Source organism: Chionomys nivalis, chromosome 14 (genome assembly GCF_950005125.1).
Source record: "Chionomys nivalis chromosome 14, mChiNiv1.1, whole genome shotgun sequence".
In the NCBI taxonomy this organism is placed as follows: Eukaryota; Metazoa; Chordata; class Mammalia; order Rodentia; family Cricetidae; genus Chionomys; species Chionomys nivalis.
In genome coordinates, this window is record NC_080099.1 from 61738382 (window position 1) to 61761763 (window position 23382).

The window sequence follows — 23382 nt, forward strand, 5'->3', positions numbered from 1 at the left end:
AAGAAAATAAAAGACTGGTATGAATGCATTCATAGATGGATTCTACCTGATTTTAAATAGAGGCAGCACTAATATTTGTCCAACTACTCAATAAGGGAAAAGGGAAGAGAGAGTGTCCAACATGTTCTACAAAGCCTCAAGGACCTGCCACCCAACATGATGACTTGAGCTTCTCCCTTGATCCCAAATCTTTGAAAAACAGCACTGACTTCTAACGATAAGGAAACTTATCTTTTCCTCTGACTTTCATATTTGTGTTTGTGACACAGACAGACAAATACATACATAGCAAAATAAATTAATAGAACAAGACAACCCTAAATGTAAAATAAACAGAAATTATGAACCAGATGTTTATGGACATAGGCATGACAATCCATATTGAAAGTATTTGAAATTGTCCAGCAAGTTCAACAACACATAAAGAAGGCCGTATTCATGAAAAAGCTCAGTTTTTTACTGAAGAAGAGAAGAACAATTCTAACATGAAAGTTGACAAATAAACCATATGGAAGGAATACAGTATAAAACGAACCTTTAGGTCACAGGACTGACACCAATTGTCATTTAGACACCTAACTTGTACTGTGCATCCTGATCCAAGGCCTGATAGGTCACATGTACAGAACTAATGAATCAGATTGGCTCAGCAACCTGAATGACCTCATTGTTTAGGGTATCTCAGGTGACTTGTGTCTGCTCTACAATGGTTTGTCACTCACTTCGACCTCATGTGGGGTCCTGTGAGAGAAGGGTTACTGCAGAAGTCTTTGCTTCTTTGTTCCATTTGGCAGGGATATTTCAACTAGGCCATATCACAGCCACACTTCTTCCCTTCCAGGGTCTCCTTTCAATCCTGTAATATACTTGGTTTATGAAGGTGGGATTTGTGTTTAATCTGTTTCTACTATGTCATTAATGAAAGGGTCATCAGGCAATATCTGTGCACTGTTGCCTTGTGATCTCCCAAAAATTGACCATAAATAGGGTCCAAAGATTCCTACCTTTAAAGAACTATGTTTCTGAAATTAAAAGCAAGGCTCACTTAAAATTCCAGCATCCTCCACTTGAATGTGTGCTGATGTTTCCCTGAGAGTCCCGTCTCTTCTTGAATGTCAGTACATAGGTCTATGTAAAAGCCTTTACTTTGTGAAATCGAAAAGTACATCATCAGCTTGCCATGGCCTATTATACCAACACTGTTTGTCAATAGCATAAAATTAAAACAATTAATAATATAACCTCTTAAAACCACCATTTTATTTACTCTTTCCTCATTCATTACACTGCTTTTGTGATGGGTCATCTTAATTAAAAAATCTTTGTATCTCCATTGTATCAAGTTCTAGAATTTATTCCATTCATGTATTTTCTCAAACTTTTGGAAACACTGTCAATCTCTTAAAGAAATTCCTCAAGTTATTGGATGTAGTTTTCCTATGTCATAAGTATTCCTGCAGAATCTGCCACCAGTTCTTTTAAGATGTTATATTTTATGTGTTTTTTGAGAAGACTTCATAGAGACTTCATCTAAATCACTGCTGCCACTTCCTTTCCTTCTTGTGCCTCATGTTATCCCATGTATCCTTCCCTAAAATATGAATTCTTACATGAGTTCATTGCAGGTATATGTATGGATTTGTGCGCATATATAAACACATTTATTTCTAAATTATTGAGTCCATTTAGCTTTGTTTTATTCATCTATGTGCTTAGGAACTGCATGAAATATGTCAGAGCTTGTCCCTGGAGGAGACTGTTTTCCCCTCTCTACGTAGGGATTGACACCTAGCCTTGATGGCAGAGAGAAAATCTGTCTTCTTCATCTATGAAAAATAAAGTCAAATTCCTCCCCTAGGCCACTATGTTTTCAAGCTTTATATTTCGTGTTTTCTATACTCCTTCTCCAAAGTCTCTCATGTCCATCTTGTTGCAAATACTTTCTCTGATCAGTTTCCTTAATAATATTCTGATTCTTGAATTCTATTTGTTTAGAGACTGATTTACTTTCTCCATCACATCTATGGCATTTTGAAATTCTATTCACATCGTTAGTGTTGTAGTACATACCTTTATTCCAGCACTTAGGAGGTGACATCAATAAGGTCCTAAGATTGAAGATATTCTTGGGATATTGACCTATTACGTTTTCTGTTGCTGATAGATATGATGACAGAAACAATGTGGGGAAGAAAGAATTTATTTGGCTTACATGTTCTGATCAACGTGAGTCACTTAGGGAAGTTGGAGCAGGAAGTCAAGCACGTGCTGAGGCAGAAAACATAGACAAATATGGCTACCGTCTTACTCAGTTGACTTATACTACATCAGACCAACTTGAAAGGGTGATGCCATCCACAGTGGGTTGGGATTTCCCCTATGATCCAACAAGAAAATGAGTCCTGTGACTGGTCACCAACTGCAAAGTCACAAGCCTCCTTTCAGATGCTCAGCATGCTAATGTTTTAGTTAGTGAGCTATCTTACTAGGAAATGCATGGAATAGCAATAGATTATATTGGGTGAGTGAGTCCACATCCAGAGAGACAAATGTTGAAAGTTCTTTACAAATACTCTTCTTAGCTTCAATTCTTCAGATGCAAGTATAAAACATGGAGGAAGAGACAGGGCTACCTGGGGTGAGTGGATAATTTGATGTATATGTGAAAGTAAGATTTTGATATAGTGGTGGAATATTTAGTAGGAGCTGAAACCAAATTATGTACGTATTTGTAGGGCTTTGGATGTGTGGGAGGACATATGTGGTAGTTGATAACACAGCCATGTTTGTGTAAGAGGCTGTGGCTACAGGAGATGGAACACAAGAAAGACCAGCATCTTGATGGGACTTGGTTAGAGTGGAGAATACATATAGAAATTCACATCAAGCTGTGGGCTGAGGTAGGAGTTGTGGGTGAGTTTAAACCCAGTAGAGCATACAAGTAGCCACATTTTGGACAGTTTTACGATATGAAGAGCCAGACACATAGACATGCAGATATTTGTGATGTTTTGCCTATAAAGCCTAGACTTGTGGTATGTGTGTATATGTGTGTGTGTGTGTGTGTGTGTGATGTACTAAGAATTTTGTCACTGGGTTTGGGGTACTGAGCACTACTGATCAAGTACCCATGTTGGTACATTGAGGCCTAGATAAGGGAAGGGAGAAACTATCATGACCTGAGACCTCATCCAGTGTCTATGATCTGTATAATATAAGGGCAGCCAGCAGAACTGGAAACATAGGCTGGAGAGTGGGCCTTCAGCTGTGAGGAAGGGGATACCTATTATACCCTGACACGTATCCATTTGCTTGTGTGTATGTGTGCTGTGTCTATAAGTGTGTGAGTGTCTGTGTTTATATGTATGTATCTCTAGTGTGCTGCTGTATGGGAGGGCTCTCAGATACCATGTCATATGTGCATGCTCTGTGTGTGTGTGTGTTTGTGCTCATGTATGTGGATTGTATTGTAGAAATCCTGACATTAGCTGGACCTGAACACATCTCCATATGGTAAGTGCATCACTTTGCCTATGAAGCAGGATGGCACACCTAGTTGTGATCATGTGTAACTTTGGTTGTAGGGAAGAGTTATGTCCTAGGACCAGATACGAAGACTTGTATGTATATGTTGAACTTTCACTATAGGAAATGGGTACCTAACATGATCAGAGAACTGACGTGTGTAACACTTCTATGTAAGACAGGCAGGGAAAACCTAGCGGGTCTTGATTCCAGGTTATGTGTGTGATTTGTGTTTATGAGAAGTGGTACCTCACAGGAGGAGTGCATGTCTGTGTGTGTGTGTGTGTGTGTGTGTGTGAGAGAGAGAGAGAGAGAGAGAGAGAGAGAGAGAGAGAGAGAGATTGAGAGATTGAGTTTTTTATATGGGGCTTTGGGTGAATGGCAGGGAGAAACAAAGAGGTCATGACATCTAGCCCTGTGTTTATTTTCTCAGCTTTAACCCTCAGTTTGGTTTTATTTTTGAGAGTAATTATCAGGAAATGATATTCTGCCATAGCTGACTTTCAGTGTAGGGCAGGGAATACATAGAAGGAGTAGCCACTTACCAATTTATGTAAGATTTGTGTGTATGTAAGATTTCTCTGCGAGGGGATAACATGAAGTACTTGATAGGAACTGGTGTATTCATGTATGCGTATTTGTATGCATTCAAGTGTCTGTGTTTTTGTATGTGTGTGTGTGTTTGTGTGTGTGAGAGAGAGAGAGCGAAAGCGAGCGGGAGCGCACGAGAGAAAGTGAGAAAGAGAGAGAGAGAGAGAGAGAGAGAGAGAGAGAGAGAGATTGATTGAAAACACATTCTAAATTATGTAAGATTGATGTGTATGCAAGATTTCTCTGACGGGATAACATGAAGAATCTGATATGTACTGGTGTTTTCATGCATGTGTGTGTGTGAGCATGCATGCAAGTGTCTGTGTGTGCACGCATGTGCGTGTCTGTAGTGCATGTACTGTGTTGATGTGTGCTTTATTGTTACTTAGGATATAATGCATATTACCTATCACCATCCACGTGTCTACTCTGTCAGTGGCTATAGAATAGGGGAGTCTGAGAAGTAGCTTGTTCCAAATCATGTATTGAGTGATGTTGCACATACCATTTGGCAGATCTTGCATGGCATGACTCTTAGTTCTTTGTGGAAGACTTTAGATAAGGAAATGGTAAATGTAGCAGAACCTGGCATCAGGATCTGGCGTGTGTCTGGGGGGACTTGACTGTGGGTGAGGGCTCACCTACAGGGCCTGACTCTTTCTTTTGTCCAAGGTTCTTTTGTTTCCTTCCTCTCCTCCCCTCCCCTGCCCACTCCAACCCACTCCTCCACTCACATCTCCCCCTTCCCCTCTCCTCTACTCCCCCCTCCTCACCCCACCCATTTCTTCCCCTCTCCCCCCCTCCTTTCTTCTCCATCTGCCCTATCCTCTACTACCTGCTTCTCTCCTCCCCTCACCCACACTACATCTCCCACATTCTACTCCCCACTTCTCTCCACTCCTCCCCTTACCTCTTCTCCTCCACTCCCCTCTTCTTTCCTCTCTTTCCCTCCCCTCTCCTCTTCTCCACTCACCTTTCTCTCTTTTCCTCTCCTCTCTTCTCTCTTACCTTCTCTTCCCCTCTCCTCTCCTTCCCTACCCTCCTCTCCCAAACTCTCCCCTCTCCTCTCCTGCTCTCCCCTCCCCTCTCCTCTCCCACCCCTCTTTTTCTCTCCCACCAACAATTGTTCCTGTGTGTAACTTGGCTTTTTAGAATTGGGAACACAGCAGGTCCTGAATCTTTTTGTGTATGTGTTGGATTTGGATATAGCAGAGGATGTAACTAACTTAATCTGATCTGTATCCATGGATGTGTATGTGAAGCTTTGCTTTTAGAGGCAAAAAAGGCAGGAACTGTCAAATAGCATATCATGTTTGTATGTGTTTCTCTGTGTTTGTGTGTAGTATGTTCTTTTACCTAGTAAAGAATGTTGGCACAGGAGAATCTTAACACATTAAACTGTCCATGTAAGTCCAGTGATGTGGACGGACATGCTTTCAGTTCCTGCCGTTTCCCCTCCATAGACAAAGCCTTATATACATGGATAGATAGCAGATTAAGCTAGTTATAGCCTCTCCTATAGCCAAATCCACACAAAGACAAATAGATTAAGGGCTGGCTGGGTCCCTAATCCTGAATATCCAAATTATCCACACAAACACATGCAGGGGAGAGAGAGAGAGAGAGAGAGAGAGAGAGAGAGAGAGAGACAGAGACAGAGACAGAGACAGCGAGAGAGAGAGACAGAGACAGAGACAGAGAGAGAGACAGAGAGAGAGAGAAAGAGACAGAGACAGAGACAGATAGAGAGAGACAGAGAGAGAGAGATTGAGTTCCTATATGTGAAGCTTTGGATGTATGGCAGGGAGAAACAAAGAGGCCATGACATCTAGCCCTGTGTTTATTCTCTCAACTTTAATCCTCAGTTTGGTTTTTTTATTGAGAGTACTTATCAGGCACTAATATTCAACCATAGCTGACTTTCAGTGTAGAGCAGGAAATATTTTCAGGAAATAGCCACTTACCAATTTGTGTAAGATTTGTGTGTATGTAAGATTTCTTGTGAGGAGATATCATGAAGTACTTGATAGGAACTAGTGACTAGTGTATTCATGTATGTGTATTTGAATGCATGCATGCTAGTGTCTTTGTGTATGTGTGTGTGTGTGTGTGTGTGTGAGAGAGAGAGAGAGAGAGAGAGAGAAACAGAGACAGAGACAGAGACAGAGGGAGAGGAGAGATAGGGCACATTCTAAACTATGTAAAATTGATGTGTATGCAAGATTTTTCTGTGAGGAGATAACATGAAGTATCTGTTATGTACTGGTGTTTTCATGCATGCGTGTGTGTCAGTATGCATGCAAGTGTGTATGTGTTGTGTGTGTTTGTATGTGTCTATGATGTCTACGATGCATGTACTCTGTTGATGTGTGCTTTCATTGTTAGGTAGGTAATACCTCACTTACATATCACAACCCATGTATCTACTGTGTTAGTGTCTATAGAGTAGGGAACTCTGGAAGTACCTTGTTCCAAATCAGGTATTGGGTGGTGGTGGACATGCCAGTCGGCAGATCTTGCACAGCATGACACGTAGCCCTGTGTGGAAGACTTTAGTTGAAGGAAATGGTAAATGTAGCAGAACCTGGCATCAGGATCTGGAGGGCAGATCCTGTGTCTGGAGGGCAGATATGGGTAAGGGAATACCTATGGGACCTGACACCAAGATCAGTTTCTCTTGTTCCAAGTTTCTTTTGTTTCCCTCCTCTCCTCCCCTCCCTTCCGCTATGCTTTCCTCCCCTCCACTTTCCTTTCCTCTTCTCTTCTCCTCTCCCGTACTCTCCTCTCCTCCCATATTCTCTCCTCTCCTCTCTTCTCCTCATCTCTCCTTTCCTCTTCTCTACCAACCCTCTCCTCTCATCCCCTCTCTTCTCATCCATTCATATCTCCACCTACTCCTCCCTCTTCTCTCCTCTTTCCTAGTGCCCTATCTTCTCTCTCCTCCCTTCCCCTCTCTTCTCCTTCCCTCCCCTCTCCTCTTCCCCATCAACCCTCTCCTCTCTTCTCCTCTCCTTCCCTCCACTCTCCTCCCCTTTCTTCTTCTTCCCTCTCCTCCCTATTTCTTTCCTCCCTTCTGCTCCCATCCTCTCTTCTTTTTTCCTACGCTCCCCTTCCCTCTCTTTCTTCCCCTCTCCTCTCCTCTCCTCTCCTCTCCTCTCCTCCTCTCTCCGCTCCTCTCCTCTCCTCTCCTCTCCTCTCCTCTCCTCTCCTCTGTTCTCCTCTCCTCTCTGTCCTACTCCTCCCCTCTTCCCTACCCTATTCTACTCCCCTCTCCTCTGCTCCCCTCCTCTCTTCTCTTCTCCCCTACACTCTCCTTTCCTTTTTTCCTCCCCTCTCCTTTCCTCCCTTCCCTCTCCACTCCTATCCTCCACTCCACTCCCCTCTCCTCTCAAACACTTTCCTTCCCTCTCCTCTCCTCCACCATCCTCTCCTTTCCTCTCCCCTCCCTCTTTTCTCCTCTTCTCTTCCCCCATTTCCTCCCCTCCCTTCTCCACCCCTCTTTTCCACTCACATCTCCCCCTTTCCTCCCCTAACCTCTCCTCCTCTCCCATCTCCTGGCATCTCCATCCTTCTCCTTCCCTCTCCTCTATTCACATCACCCCATTCTACACACCACTTTTCTCCTCCCCATTCCTCTCTTCTACTCCCTTGCCCTTCAATCTCCTCTACTTCCCTCTCTTCTTTTTACCTCCCCTCTCCTCCCATTCCTCCTTTGTCTTCTAATTTCCTCCCTTCTTGTCCCCTCTCCTCTCATACCTTTTCTTCCCTTTTCCTCTCTCCTGCTGTCCTCTCCTCTCCTCTCTTCTCCTTCCCTCTCCTCTGCTCCCCTCTCATTAACTCTTTTCCTCTCTCCTCTCCTCCCCTCCCCTCTACTCTGCTCTCTTCTCCTACCCTACCCTCCTCTTCCTCTTCTCTCCTCTCCCTTCTCCTCTCCCCTCCACTCCCCTCACACCTCTCCTCTCCCACCTCTCTTTTGGTCTCCCACCAACATGAGTTTGTGTGTGTAACTTGGCTCTTCAGAAACTGGGATCACAGCAAGTCCTTAATCTCTTTGTGTGTGTGTGTTGGATTTGGATGTAGCAGAGGATATAACTAACTTAAAATGATCTGTGTCCATGGATGTGTGTGTGAAGCTTTGCCTTTAGAAGCAAAAAAAGCAGGAACTGTCAAATAGCATATCATCTTTTGTATGTGTTTCTGTGTGTAGTATGTTCTTTATCTAATAAGGAATGTTGGCACAGGAGAATGTTAACACATTAAAATGTCCGTGTAAGTACAGTGATGTGGATGGACATGCTGTCAGTTCCTGCCATTTTCCCCTCCATAGGAAAAGCCTTATATACATGGATAGATAGCAGATTCAGCTAGTTATAGCCTCCCCTATAGCCAAATCCACACACAGACAAATAGATTAAGGGCTGGCTGGGTGCCCAGTCCTAAATATGCAAATTAGACAGACAAACACAAGCAGGGGAGAGAGACAGAGAGAGAGAGAGACAGAGACAGAGAGACACAGAGAGAGACAGAGAGAGACAGACAGACAGAGACAGAGACAGACAGAGACAAAGGCAGAGATAGAGACAGAAAGAAAAGACAGAGAAGAGGATTTAGGAACAAAAGATCCCGATAACAAGAGAGACACATCTTGGCGTGATCTTGCTGTATGCTGACTGGTGTCAGGTGTGGGGAATGATCCCCTTGGGCTCATACTGAGCAGTGTGTGTTGGGAAGCATGGTGGTGTGCAGCAGGGATTTACAAAGTAGTATATGTAGTATTGCAGTTAGCAGAAGCTAATTGCTGACACAAACCTAGAATTGTATGTGGATTTTGCAAGGGTGAATGGAATACACATGAATTTCTAGGTTACAGGCCCTGTTGGTCTATATCTCCTACAAACACTGTTATATATCAAGCCTGTTTATGTGCCTTCTCTGTATTCCGAGTCCTGAATGTGCCACCTGATGTCAGTCCCTGAACAACTCCTAACCATTCACCCCGCATTCACTGCTGCAAACTAAACTACCCTGTAATCCACAATGCATTGGAAGTGATCATGGACTATGAAGCACACTCTCTGACCAAATGATCAGGGGGCACAGTTTCTGCCTAGTAGCACTAAGAAGTGGCTTGTAGGTGGTGTGGAAGAGTGTTCTAGTTTAATTCAATATACAGTATGTTTGTGGCTTCATGGTATGGTTTCCACAAGGCCTGATATGGAAGGGATTACATAGGGCTGATCGAGGGGTGGTATCCAGCTGTTTCTAATACCACCCTCTGCATTGAGATGGTGGCAGGCAGGCAATGTCAAGCAGTGTCAATTACTAGCAATGTTGTTTAGCACAGCAGATGGGAGGGGACATGTGTGAAGGATCTTTACTACTATTGGTGTGGGAGTTGTTGGGGGAAGGAACATGCTGGAGTGCCATAGTAATGTATATGTATGACAATATATGAGTGTACAGGTGAGAAAAGTGTCAGGTAAGGGCTGATATCTAAATTGATATGTGGATTGTGGCTGTGGATGTCCATCAGTGTCTGACAGCTAGATGTTTTGGGATATATGTGGGGTGTCAGCACAATCTGGCTCCATGTATTCATTGTGAGGCAGCAAGGGTGGTGTGGTCTGCATGGGTTGACATCTAGCATTGAGAGTGGAGCAGTGCTGGGGAGTGTGCAGCGTTAGGCTCTCTGGCCTCTAGCAGCAGCATAGAGACTTAAGCTCAAGCAAGGCTTACATCTGTGCTATGCTCAGCATCCCTCTTCTGGACTGACGTGTTTGAGAGTCAAAAGTATAGTTGAATGTCAGAAGAGGAAATGAGGCCCCAGCTTTGGAGAGTCTTCATTCTGCTTCTTTACCATATCTTCACGCAGTAACGTTGAGGGTTGCATGGGTTTAAGAGTGATGAGAGGAATACATCTGGTGGTCAGTCTGGACACTCCTTCCTGCTGCATAGCACTGACCCACCATTTGTCGCAGAACAGGTATTTTTTCTGCCTTGATTTCCAAAGGTGTCCTGACAAAATCAGCTGATGTGATGTAGGTGAGTCGCTTGTTGGGATTTGTGTTTGAATCCATGTTTCCATCTCTGTTTCTTTCCTGTTCACTTCTGGAGGTCTCTGAGACTTTGTGTAAAGAGCTGGAACCAGAAGTGCAGGGTCTGGATGAATCGCTCCTGTCCTCTGCCATCACTTTTAGGATTAGAGCCAGTTGGATGTTAGGTTTAGTGCTTGGGTAGCAGATTGACATTTTTCAAGTCTGCATGAGGAAAGAACTGTCAGCTGAACAACAGTGAAAAGAGTAGAGACCCAGGGGTCTCTGAGAGTTTAGAGTCCTTTGGATTGCTCTCAGAGAAAATAAATGTTCTATTTGCCAATTGGTGTAAATTCAGCAGGAAGTCTACTTTGGTACTTTGGTATTTGTTGTTTGTGTATTGTCCCTAAAAATGCTAGTAGTAAACATTATTAGTGATTGAAGTCAAGTGCACATCATCATGTGATTGGTGGTCTGAGAGAGAAGGTCCAAAGACACTGCCCTTTTAGGGAACTCCAGTCTAGAGGCTATGCACACATTCACTCTTGTGTCCCAAATCTCTGTAGTGGCACGTTCTTTCTCTGCTCAGGTAGTTTTTCAGGGTCATCTCTGAGGAAAGAGTGACATAGGTGACATTTTTACACTATTGAAAAAAACACAATGAATGTATGCTGCAGATTTAAAGATAACATACATTGGACGGCTTTCCTAGGGGATCCTTCTGTTATCCTCAGATCTTGATGACAATTGGAGCAGGTTCTGAAGCTGGATGCTGTCACATGAGCCATCTCACTGCCCTGCACAGAATGTCCTCCGGAAGCTGTGTAGATCTTCTGAGCTTTCCCGAAATCGGAGATGACCTTTTTCACCGCTGACACCAGGGCTGAGTTTGCAAGTTCTTAGGTTAGGAATCCTCTGGGCCAGGCACCTACAAGAAAAGGAACACTGTAGATCAGTGAGGAAACTGGCTGAGACTTCCAATCCATAGGTACAAGGTCTGTGGTCTTGGCAGATAATGGCAGGTTTACTTTATGAAATTCGGGGACTAAAGAGGCAGGTATAATGCTCATTGTCATTCAAGGTGACCTTCCCTAGGCCATTAGGGTTCATCTGGGGCATCAGAGGGCTGGGAATGATTTCTCATGGCAGCCCTGCACCTTTCAGGAATCAGGCTCTGGGAACAAAGGAGGAAAAGCATTTCCCACCAACATGTCTAAACATAGGCACTCTGCTTCCTGCACCTCATCTCACTTCTTCTTGTCTACATTAGACAGGATACATACTTGGTGAAAATGAGCTTCCACAAAAGATGATGTCCCAAAGAGCCTGCAGATAATAGGAAAGGGTGATCAATAAGACATCTAGAATTAACTTTGGGAACTCCATATGACCCACCTGTTCCAACCTGCTCATCGTGGCTGTGTCAAGAGGCCAGTGGGTGTACTTTAATCATTGTGTCAACAAATATGTTATGTCCAGGAGAGCATTTAAGGACTCTGCTTTGTGCTCTGTGAGGAGGACACCTGTGGACAGCTTTAGGATGAAGTGTGTGAAGTTCCTCCTACAAGTAGCTGGTAATAATGGATCCTGCCCTTGCTCCGTCCAAAAGGGAGGTGGTAAAGGATGGAAGGGATGGATGTGGGGGTCTGAAACTCAGATTACTTCTGTTCTCTCAGGTAAAAGGATAAACTTGCTTTAGTATCAGGGAAAGTCCTCATTATTCCAAAGGCAAATGTCAAAATTAACATCACAACTGTTCATACTAAGATTTGCCTTTGCAGAGTCTGTCTGGTAAGTCTGGACCCAATGATTCTCATAGGTTGAATCTCCTGGGTTTCACTGACCTGCCTACAGTACCCAAGTCTCCCTTTCACAGGCACTACATTCAGTAAAGTATATCACGAATGTTACTTGCCTTAGTAATCACCACTGATGTAGAGCAGGTATGATCACATAAAGAAGAGATCTGCCACTCTAGTCAGGTTTTCCTTGCAAGGCTGTGTGAATTCCCATTCTCCTGGTTCTTCAATCCAGTACAGAGTAAGCATCTTGCCAGTTGCAGTGATTGTTCTTCCATACAGGGGTAAGATGATGTTCACCCATTATACACAAACTGTTCCTTCATAACAGCGAGGGGCAGATGGGAAAGATGAGCTACTTGCCACAATATATATCACAATCACTCTGAATCCATGACTTCATTTTGTGTCCTCTTACCTTTGTTCCCCTGCATCATGAGATTAATGACCACGTTCCTTGGAGTTGAAAACGGTTGACATTGGCAACCTCATGGTTATCCGTCTGTGGATCAATGTCAAGAATAAAACACATCATAGATACTTCTCTAATACAACAGGATGAAAATCAGTGTTCTCAGTGCTGCCTTCAGCCAAGAAAACCACAGATAAGCCCTGGCATTCAGTCCCTTCTGAGTGGCCACTCTTCATTACATGGTTGATTCTGCATGGAGCATGTCCATGACAACACCAATGCAACCTTCAAAAGAGGATCCTAGCAGAATGCTTCTATTCTACAGTCACAAGTTTCTGTCTAGGTCTGACCCTCTGACCCCTGATGTGGGATATAACCAAAAAGTAGTTCCAAGACTGCAGACTAACTCATGGTTTCTATGTACTCCAGGAAAATCAAGCAATATTCACCTTGCAAACTGGAGCAACATTCCAGGATTTCTTCTATAGTGGTACACATTTCTTTCCTGCTTGCTGTCATCTTCCTGTTAGGGGACAAATATGGTTCTGACAAGCATTCCACAGTAAGGGCCCCTTCACCAACAGCTGGACTGAACCATCGTGCAGTTGGAGTGTCTCCCGTGAAAAGAGGGAAGTAGATAGAGGCTGTCTGCAAACACATCAAAAGAGAGGGGAGCAGGAGGAGGAGGGGATTCACCTCTGTCCAGTATGAAAAAACATCTCCCTTGGACATGACCTTGAAGGGAAAGACAGATGAATGAGTATTGATGTTGTAAATCATAGAAGACAAGCCCATTGGGGCTTCCAATTCAAGGGCATCTTTGGGGGGAATTGTGGCACAGGGCTGCACTCTTGAGAAGAATGCTATTGAAGGCCAGCCATTGGACATACCCTCTCCTCTCCTCCACCATCTTCTCCTTTCCTCTTCCCTCTTTTCTCCTAGTCTCTTCCCCCATTTCCTCCCCTCCCCTCTCCGCCCCTCTTTTCCACTCACATCTCCCTCTTTCCTCCCCTTGCCTCTCCCCCTCTCCTGGCATCTCCATCCTTCTCCTTCCCTCTCCTCTATTCACATCACCCCATTCTACACACCACTTTTCTCCTCCCCACCCCTCTCTTCTACTTCCTTGCCCTCCTATCTCCTCTACTTCCCTCTCTTCTTTTTACCTCCCCTCTCCTCCCACCCCTCCTTTCTCTTCTAATTTCCTCCCTTCTTGTCCCCTCTCCTCTCATACCTTTTCTTCCCATCTCCTCTCTTCTGCTCTCCTCTCCTCTCCTCTCCTCTCCTCTCCTCCACTCACTGCTCCTCCAGTCTCTTCCCCTCTACTCTCCACTCATCTCCTCTCTTCTCTTCTACTCTCCTATACTCCACTCTCCTCCCTTCACCTCTCCTCTCCTCCATCCTCTCCCTCCTCCTCTCTCTTCCCCTCTGCTTTCCTTCCTTCTCCTCCCCTTTCCCCCTCCCCTCCCCTCTTCTCTCCTCCTCTCTCCCATAACACCTTCTGCCTCCTCCCCTCTCTTCTCTTCCTGTCCCCTCCCCCCTCTCCTGTCCTCCCCCTCCTATCTCCTGTCCCCCATCCCCTTTCTCTCCCCTTTCTCTCTCCTCTGCTCCCCTCTCTTTAATTCTTTTCCTCTCTCCTCTCCTCCCCTCCCCTCTACTCTGCTCTCCTCTCCTACCCTACCCTCCTCTTACCTCTTCTCTCCTCTCCTGTCCCCTCTTTTCTCCCAAATCTCTTTCTCTCCTGCCATCATCATGTATTTGTGTTTGCAACTTGGCTCTTCAGAATTGGGAACACAGCAGGTTCTGAATCTCTTTGTGTGTGTTTTGGATTTGGATGTAGCAGAGGATATAACTAACTTAATCTGATCTGTGTCCATGTATGTATGTGTGAAGCTTTGCCTTTAGAAGCAAAAAAGGCAAAAACTGTCAGATAGTATATCATCTTTTTTATGTGTTTCTGTGTGTAGTATGTTCTTTATCCAATAAGGATTGTTGGCACAGGAGACTCTTAACACATTAAAATATCCGTGTAAGACCACTAATGTGGATGGACATGCTGTCAGTTCCTGACATTTTCTCCTCTATAGGCAAAGCCTTATATACAGGGATAGATAGCAGATTCAGCTAGTTATAGCCTCCCCTATAGCCAAATCCACACACAGACAAATAGATTAAAGGCTGGCTGGGTCCCCAGTCCTGAATATCCAAATTAGACAAACACAAGCAGGAGAGAGAGATAGAGAGAGAGGCAGAGAGACAGAGACAGAGAGACAGAGAGAGACAGAGACACAGAGACAGAGAGAGAAAGACTGAGATAGAGACAGAGAAGAGGATTTTGGAACAAAAGACTCTGATAACAAGCTTGGCCTGATCTTGCTGTATGCTGACTGGTGTCAGGTGTGCGGAATGATCGCCCTGTGCTCATACTGAGCAGTGTGTGTTGGGAAGCATGGTGGTGTGCAGGAGGGATTTACAAATTAGTATTGTAGTAGTGCAGTTAGCAGAAGCTTACCGCTGACACAAACCTAGAATTGTATGTGGATTTTGCAAAGGAGAATGGAATATACATGAATTCTAGATGTCAGGCCCTGTTGGTCTATATCTCCTACACTGTTATATATCAAACCCGTTTATGTGCCTTCTCTGTATTCCGAGTCCTGAATGTGCCACTTGATGTCAGTTCCTGAACAACTCCTAACCATTCACCCTGCATTCACTGCTGCAAACTAAACTACCCTGTAATCCACAATGCATTGGAAGTGATCATGGACAATGCAGCACACTCTCTGACCAAGTGATTAGGGGGTGCAATTTCTGTCTAGTAGCACTAAGAAGTGACTTGTAGGTGGTGTGGAAGTGTGTTCTAGTTGAATTTGATATACAGTTTGTTTAGGGCTTCATGGTTTGGTTCCCGCAAGGCTTGATATGGAAGGGATTACATAGGGCTGTTCGAGGGGTGGTATCCGGCTGTTTCTAATACCACCCAATGCATTGAGATGGTGGCAGGCAGGCAATGTCAAGCAGTGTCAATTACTAGTAATGCTGTTTAGCACAGCAGATGGGAGGGGACATTTGTGAAGGATCTTTACTACTACTGGTGTGGGAGTTGTTGGTGGAAGGGACATCCTGGCCTGCCATAGTAATGTATATGGTAGAAAATATATGAGTGTACGGGTAACAAAAGTGTCAGGTAAGGGCTGATATCTAAATGGATATGTGGATTGTGGCTATGGATGTCCATCAAGGTCTGGCACCTAGCTGTTTTGAGATATGTGTGGAGTTTCCAGCACAGACTGATTCCTTGTATTCATTGTGGGGCAGCAAGAGTGTGTGTTCTGCATGGGTTGACATCTAGCATTGAGAGTGGAGCAGTGCTGGGGAGTGTGCAGCGATAGGCTCTCTGAGCAACAGCAGCAACACGGAGACTCATGAACTCAAACAAGTCTAACATCTGTGCTATCCTCAGCATCCCTCTTCTTCTGGGCTGAGGTGTTTGAGAGTCAAGAGTACAGTTGACTGTCAGAGAGGGAAATGAGCCCCCAGCTTTGGAGAGTCTTCATTCTGCTTCTTTACCGTATCTTCATGCAGTAACGCTGAGGGATACAGTCTCCCTCAGTCTGTATTTTCTTGGCTAATGTCATTAAAACTCGTGTGGCCAGAGTTCATCTTCTGTGTTGTGTCGTGTTTGCATCGGGGTCAACTGTAATAACTGAATTTGTAATGGTTTCTTATTTTTTGCCCTTGCATACTTGGAGACTTTTGTGGACAGATCATTTTCTCTGCCTTGATTTCCAATGGTGTCCCTGACAAAATCAGCTGATGTGATGTAGGTGGTCTCTTGCTGGGATTTGTGTTTGAATCCATGTTTCCATCTCTGTTTCTTCCATGTTCAATTCTGGGGATCTCTGAGACTTTGTGTGAAAGGCTGGAACCAGAATTGCAGGGTCTAGAGGAGTCAGTCCTGTCCTCTGACCCACTTTTAGGATTAGAGCCAGTTGGATGTTAGGTTTAGTGCTTGGGTAGCAGACTGACATTTTTCAAGTCTGCATGAGGAAAGAACTGTCAGCTGAACAACAGTGAAAAGAGTAGAGACCCAGGGGTCTCTGAGAGTTTAGAGTCCTTTGGATTGCTCTCAGAGAAAATAAATGTTCTATTTGCCAATTGGTGTAAATTCAGCAGGAAGTCTACTTTGGTACTGTGGTATTTGTTGTTTGTGTATTGTCTCTAGTCAATGCCAGTAGGAAACAGGATAAGTAACTGAAGTCAAGTGTACCATCGTCATGTGATTGGTGGCCTGAGGGAGCAGGTCCAAGGACACTGCCTTTTCAGGAACTCCAGTCTAGAGGCTATGCACACATTCACTCTCATGTTCCAGGCTCTGTAGTGGCATGTTCTTTCTCTGCTCAGGTAGTTTTTCAGGGTCATCTCTGAGGAAAGAGAGACATAAGTGACATTTTTACACTATCCAAAAACACACAACATGAATGTATGTGGGAGATTTAAAGATAACATCCATTGGACGGCTTTCCTAGGGGATCCTTCTGTTATCCTCAGATCTTGATGACAATTGGAGCAGGTTCTGAAGCTGGATGCTGTCACATGGGCCATCTTACTGCCCTGCTCAGAATGTCCTCCTGAAGCTGTGTAGAACTTCTGAGCTTTCCCGAACTCGGAGATGACCTTTTTCATCACTGACACCAGGGCTGAGTATTCAAGTCCTCAGGTTATGAATCCTCTGGGTCACAATTCAGGATGTGGCCAGGCACCTGTAAGAGATGGAATATTATAGATCAGTGAGGAAACTGGCTGAGAGTTCCACATTCATAGGTACAAGGTCTGTGGTCTTGGCAGATAATGGCAGGTTTACTTTATGAAATTCGGGGACTAAAGAGGCAGGTATAATGCTCATTGTTGTCCAAGATGACCTTCCTTAGGCCATTAGGGTTTCATCTGGGGCATCAGAGGGCTGGGAATGATTTCACATGGCAGCCCTGCAACTTTCAGGAATCAGGCTCTGGAAACAAAGGAGGAAAAGCATTTCCCACCAACATGTCTAAACATAGGCACTCTGCTTCTTGCACCTCATCTCACTTCCTCTTGTCTACGTTAGACAGGATACATACTTGGTGAAAATGAGCTTCCACAAAAGATGATGTCCCAAAGAACCTGCAGATAATAGGAAATGGTGATCTATTAGACATCTGTAGTTGACTTGGGGAACTCCATATGACCCACCTGTTCCAACCTGCTCATCGTGGCTATGTCAAGAGGCCAGTGGGTGTACTTTAATCATTGTGCCAACCAAATATGTTGTGTCCAGAAGAGCATCTAAGGACTCAGCCTTGTGCTCTGAGGAAGGACACCCGTGGACAACTTTGGGATGAAGTGTGTGGAGTTCCTCCTACAAGTAGCTGGTAATAATGGAACCTGCCCTTGCTCCGTCCAAAAGGGAGGTGGTAAATGAGGGAAGGGATGGATGTGGGGGTCTGAAACTCAGATGACTTCTGTTCTTTCAGGTCAAAGGATAAAGATAGCAACTTGCTTCAGTATCAGAGAAAGTCCTCGTTTGTCCAATAACAAATGTCAAAATTAACATCACAACTGTTCATACTGAGATTTGCCTTTGTAGAGTCTGTCCTGGTAGTCTGGAGCCCATGATTCTCATTGCTTGTATCTCCTGGATTTCACTGACCTGGGTACAGCACCCAAGTCTCCCTTTCCCAGGAACTGCATTCAGTAAAGTATATCACAAATGATATTTGCCTTAGTAATCACCCACTGTTGTAGAGCAGGTATGACCACATAAAGAAGAAGGTTTGCCACTCCAGTCTGGTTTTCCATGCAAGGCTGTGTGCACTCTCGTTCTCGTGGTTCTTCAACCCAGTACAGAGTAAGCATCTTGCCAGTTGTAGTGACTGTTCTTCCATACAGGGGTAAGATGATGTTCTCCCGTTATACACAAACTGTTCCTCCATAACAGCTAGGGGCAGATGGGAAAGATGAGCTACTTGCCACAATATATATCACAATCACTCTGAATCCATGAGTCCATTTTGTGTCCTCTTACCTTTGTTCCTCTGCATCATGAGATTAATGACCACGTTCCTTGGAGTTGAAAACGGTTGACATTGGCAGCCACATGCTTATCCTTCTGAGAATCAATGTGAAGAATAAAACACATCACAGATACCTCTCTAATTCAACAGGATGAAAATCAGTGTTCTTAGTGCTGCCTTCAACCATGAGACCCACAATAAGCCCTGGCATTCAGTCCCTTCTGAGTGGCCTCTCTAAATTACATGGTTGATTCTGCATGGAGCATGTCCATGACAACACCAATGCAACCTTCAAAAGAGGATCTCCTAGCAGAATACTTCTAATCAATAGTCACAAGTTTCTGTCTAGGTCTGACGCTCTGACCCCTGATGTGGGATATAACCAAAAAGTGGTTCCAAGACTGCAGACTAAGTCATGGTTTCTATGTACTCCAGGAAAATCAAGCAATATTCACCTTGCAAACTGGAGCAACATTCCAGGATTTCTTCTATAGTGGTACACATTTCCATCCTGCTTGCTGTCACTTTCCTGTTTGGAGACAAATATGGTTTTGACAAGCATACCACAGTAAGGGCCCCTTCACCAACAGCTGGACTGAACCAGCATGCAGTTGGAGTGTCTCCCGTGAAAAGAGGGAAGTATATACAGGCTGCCTGCAAACACATCAAAGGGGAGGGGAGTAGATGGAGGAGGGAATTCACCTCCGTCCAGTATGAAAAAACATCTCCCTTGGACATGACCTTGAAGGGAAAGACAGATGAATGAGTATTGATGTTGTAAATCATAGAAGACAAGCCCAATGGAGCTTCCAATTCAAGGGCATCTTTGGGGGGAATTGTGGCACAGGGCTGCACTCTTGAGAAGAATGCTATTGAAGGCCAGCCATTGGACATACCTCCTGTTAACAATGGTTTTCTGTGGAGAACCCAGTGGTAGATGAAGGCTTACCATCTCCTGTGTTGTATCTCTGTTGGAGTACAGGACACTCTGTTATCTGGACTTCCATCATGGCTCCTACTTTGGTTATCTCAGTCTCACCAAGAAAACTGCTAACTGAATGTCTCATCCTATACAGTGACTCAATATGTAAAATGATAATGACATATGGAAGGCACAGTCTTAAGAACTTTAAAATATGTATTTCAGAGTCTTGACTCTTATATCCTTCTAGATCATCTGTTTTCCGTTGGCTCTTCTTAAACTCTTTCCCGGTCTTTTTAGTTTTCTTCCCTCAAAGCCTTTGATGTTCTATAATTCTTTCTTCCTTTATCCAACACTACTTCTGGCTGCCTCTCCAGCCTCTACTTCTCAATCACTACTGTCTACTTTAGCTTAAACAATTCGTGTTAAAGGTGGTGGTGGTAGTGGTGCTTTGAAGAGTTACTTTTGAAATAAAATTTCCTAATTTACCTACCCTAACTATTACTTGATGGTCGCAAAGGACATTAGAAAATATATCGATTAATACACACTGACGTGCATCTTGGGCACCCCATTTAGCTGTGTGTGTGCACCTGCAATGCTCTCTCCTTCCAGTGGTGCCTCTTCCTTCTGAGAAACATGGCTTTTTCGTGAGAGTGGCAGACAGCAGCACAGAAATCTCACACCATTCCCAATTCTCTTCTTAACCCTCTTCCAGCCTTTGGACAGACTGCTGGCAGAGGCTGGACTTACATCTTTGGGAAGGACACCATTTAAGTTGTTCTTGGATGTTGCCTGAAGGGATGATCTATGAGTTCCAAAGGTTTCAATGGTGCTCATACTCTGAGGTGTCTCCCTGTCCTTGCTTACAGAGGGTGTACTCTGAGAATCTAAGCTATTCTTTGGGGTGCTCACTCCCTGGGGTGCCTCACATGACAAATACTGTGCAGAAGAAATGCACTCAGAGAATTGGCATCTTGAGGACCACTTGTTGCAAACCATGCTACCTACTGTCAAACTTCTGCTCAGGAGAGGAGTAACCTCAGGAGCACACGTGGGTACTGGGTGGGGAGGGTTGTCCTCCTTCAGCAGGCAGCATAAGGTTGCAGGCATGCTCAGGCTTCTCCTCCCCTGCTTGCTTGAACACTTCTCATCATGCCCCTGATGTTCAGCCAGCAGGGCAAAGGTATGAAGGGCAGGCTCACTCATTCTCCTCTTAGGAAGAAGGGGCTTGAGAGCATCTGTTGATGATACAGTGACACAGGCGTGCAAAGGCTTAGTGGCAGATTTAATGTGGTCCTGGGTATACTCATGGTTTAAAATTAGGTATGTGGCCATGATGTTATTGAATTTTTTCTCATGTAGACAATCACTAATATCCATGGGGTGGTAGCCCAAACGCCACATGGCCAGCACAACGCTGGGATTTGGTTTGTTACATAATGTCTCTGAGGATGATGGGAGTTTCCAAAATTCTTCCCTGTCTCTGATCCACTGGTGGTGTCTAATGTCACAAATTGTGGGCCTCTGCTCAGGGTTCACAGTGAACAAGTGCACAATGAGATGCACAAGCAAACGATTTTGAGAGAGTGTGTAAGGAATGTGGTACGTGGGATTCAGCATCTTCTCCTTCATGTCTGTATAGGTATTTGCTTTGAATGGGAAATTCCCTGTCAACATTACATACAAAACCACTGCCATGCTCCAGATGTCAACTGCCTTTGCATCATACTCTGTGTCATCAAATAGCTCTGGAGCACAATATTCAATTGTGCCACAGAATCCCTTGCACATCTGCCCAGAGGTTACTCTGACTGCCAGGCCAAAGTCACACAGTTTGATGTTTCCCTTGCCATCAAGCAGGATGTTATCTAGCTTGATGTCCCTGTGGGCGATGTTATTATCGTGGCAGTAATGCACTGCACACACAATCTGGCAGAAGATGTGTTGGGCCTGTTTCTGCTTAAGAGGGCCACCCTCCTCAATGAGCGTGACTAGATCGCCATGAGCAGCAAACTCCAACACCATATAGATGTGGTCTTTGCTGTCGATGATGTGGAAGAGCTTTATTATGTACGGGTGGTCCAGCTCTTTCATGATGTTGAGTTCTTTCCTAATTTTACCATTACTCTCCTGATCATTCGCAAGGATTTTAACTGCGACATTAATATTTGTGAGGAGGTGGCAAGCCAGCTTCACCTCAGCAAAGGCCCCTTTGCCAAGGTTATTGAGTATGACATAATGATCTGTAATGATCTCTTCTTCATAGGTGCTGGCATTCAGGTCCAGCTGCATGGTCTCCTCCTCACTGTTCTCACTAGAAAGGTTCTTGTTAATTTCCATTCCAACGCCAACTGAGAAAATAAGATTAAAAACAATGAGAAGTAAATCAAGGGGTAAAGTTTTTAGCTTTCTGTTTCTTCATGGACAATTGTGACATATGCGTACCACCTTACGGTGAACTTCTGAGTCACGGAAAATAAGAAAAAGCCAAACTGTAAAGAAATCCTGGAAAATGTACCAAAGAAGAGAAGTAAATCTAAGGAAATAGACCAGCGTGAACATTGCAATAATAAACGGAACATTGCAATAATAAATGCTTGATTATTGAAAAAAACAAGCAAAACAGATACAACCTTACCAAAAGTGATCAAAGAGGAGAAACTTCAGTTTAAATCTATAGTCAAGCTTTGGTCTTGTTACAGTAAATATGGCTACTTGTAACAAATCCTTTGTAAGACTTTTTTTTGGCAACTAACAAGGCATTTTATTTTGGCATGGAGATTATATCCTATTTATCCTGTAAACATATCTGAAAGTAAAATGAATTTAAAGTTCTATGCGAATGGAACCATTTTTGAATCTGTCTTTTGGAGAAATTTTGAATATTTCTTCACTGCTAAGTTCTCAATAACAAACAATGGAAATCATGGAATCACAAAAACTTTGAAAAAACTCTTAGTATAAGTACATAGTACAGATAGCAAAGGAGAATCAGCATTCCTGCAGAAATAAAAACATCAGAGAGAATACATAGAATTATGATGCACAATTTTCAGATGCTGTCCTGTGCTCAAGAAAAGGAATGTCATTTCTATTCTAAGAAATTACAGCCGGGCGGTGGTGGCGCACGCCTTTAATCCCAGCACTCGGGAGGCAGAGGCAGGCGGATCTCTGTGAGTTCGAGACCAGCCTGGTCTAGAGAGCTAGTTCCAGGACAGGCTCCAAAGCCACAGAGAAACCCTGTCTCGAAAAAACCAAAAAAAAAAAAAAAAAAAAAAAAAAAAAAAACATTTTACATTACTAGATTCTAATGTAATCCTTTAGCAGACTATACCATCCAATTCACCTGTTTTTCCTGTCCCCAAATTGTATATTTTACTCTGAGATAGGTTGGTTAATATAGTGATATCACTCTTGTCAACACCATAAGGAAAAGTTGTCTTTAAAAATGTGGAATATGATTCTGTGTTAGTCACTTGCTTTCATGCAAACTCAAATATAAAACATTTTTTTCAGATATTTATGAAATCAATCATAAGTTTTAAATTATTTGTACATTTACAACTGGTTTTGAATCTTTAAGTTTCTCATCTGGTTTTGTACATAACCATTCAATTTACATTATTATATTCTTCTCTTTTTTTAAGATCTGACAATGTTACTTTGAGGGCAGGTGTAACAAGTGTCATGTTTTGATAACATAAGAATGAAGCCAATGTCCCAAGATTTCTCTATTCTCTATGTAGAGATTTAACCAAAAGGCTACTTAGGAGTTGATAATGTCACCACATTTCTCATTCCAATTCCTCAAGTTTCCTAGTACTACTTTTTTTCTATTTTTAAACAGTAATGTGAAGTTTTTATTCTGCTCTTACATGTTCTACCATGACTTGAGTTTTCATACTCTCCCCTGCTCTATGCTCTCTCGCCTCTTCCCCCAAATTTACCCTCCCTGCATCTCCCCCCAGGAAAGGGCAGGCCTCCTAGGGACATCAATGAAACACAACATAATATGCTTCTATAAAACTGTGCACATACTATCATA

The 23382-nt window shown here is 43.7% G+C and overlaps 1 protein-coding gene across 1 annotated transcript; it reads right to left on the reverse strand.

Moving 5' to 3' along the window:
* Positions 1 to 10937: 10937 nt before the first annotated feature.
* Positions 10938 to 21677, reverse strand: LOC130886542 (sperm motility kinase X-like). Its single transcript, XM_057788453.1, has 3 exons — positions 20088 to 21677; positions 12809 to 12882; positions 10938 to 11076 (listed from the first exon to the last, which is right to left on the reverse strand). The coding sequence occupies exons 1-3, from the start codon at positions 21675 to 21677 to the stop codon at positions 10938 to 10940; spliced, it is 1803 nt and encodes a 600-aa protein (XP_057644436.1).
* Between the last annotated feature and the right edge of the window lie 1705 nt (positions 21678 to 23382).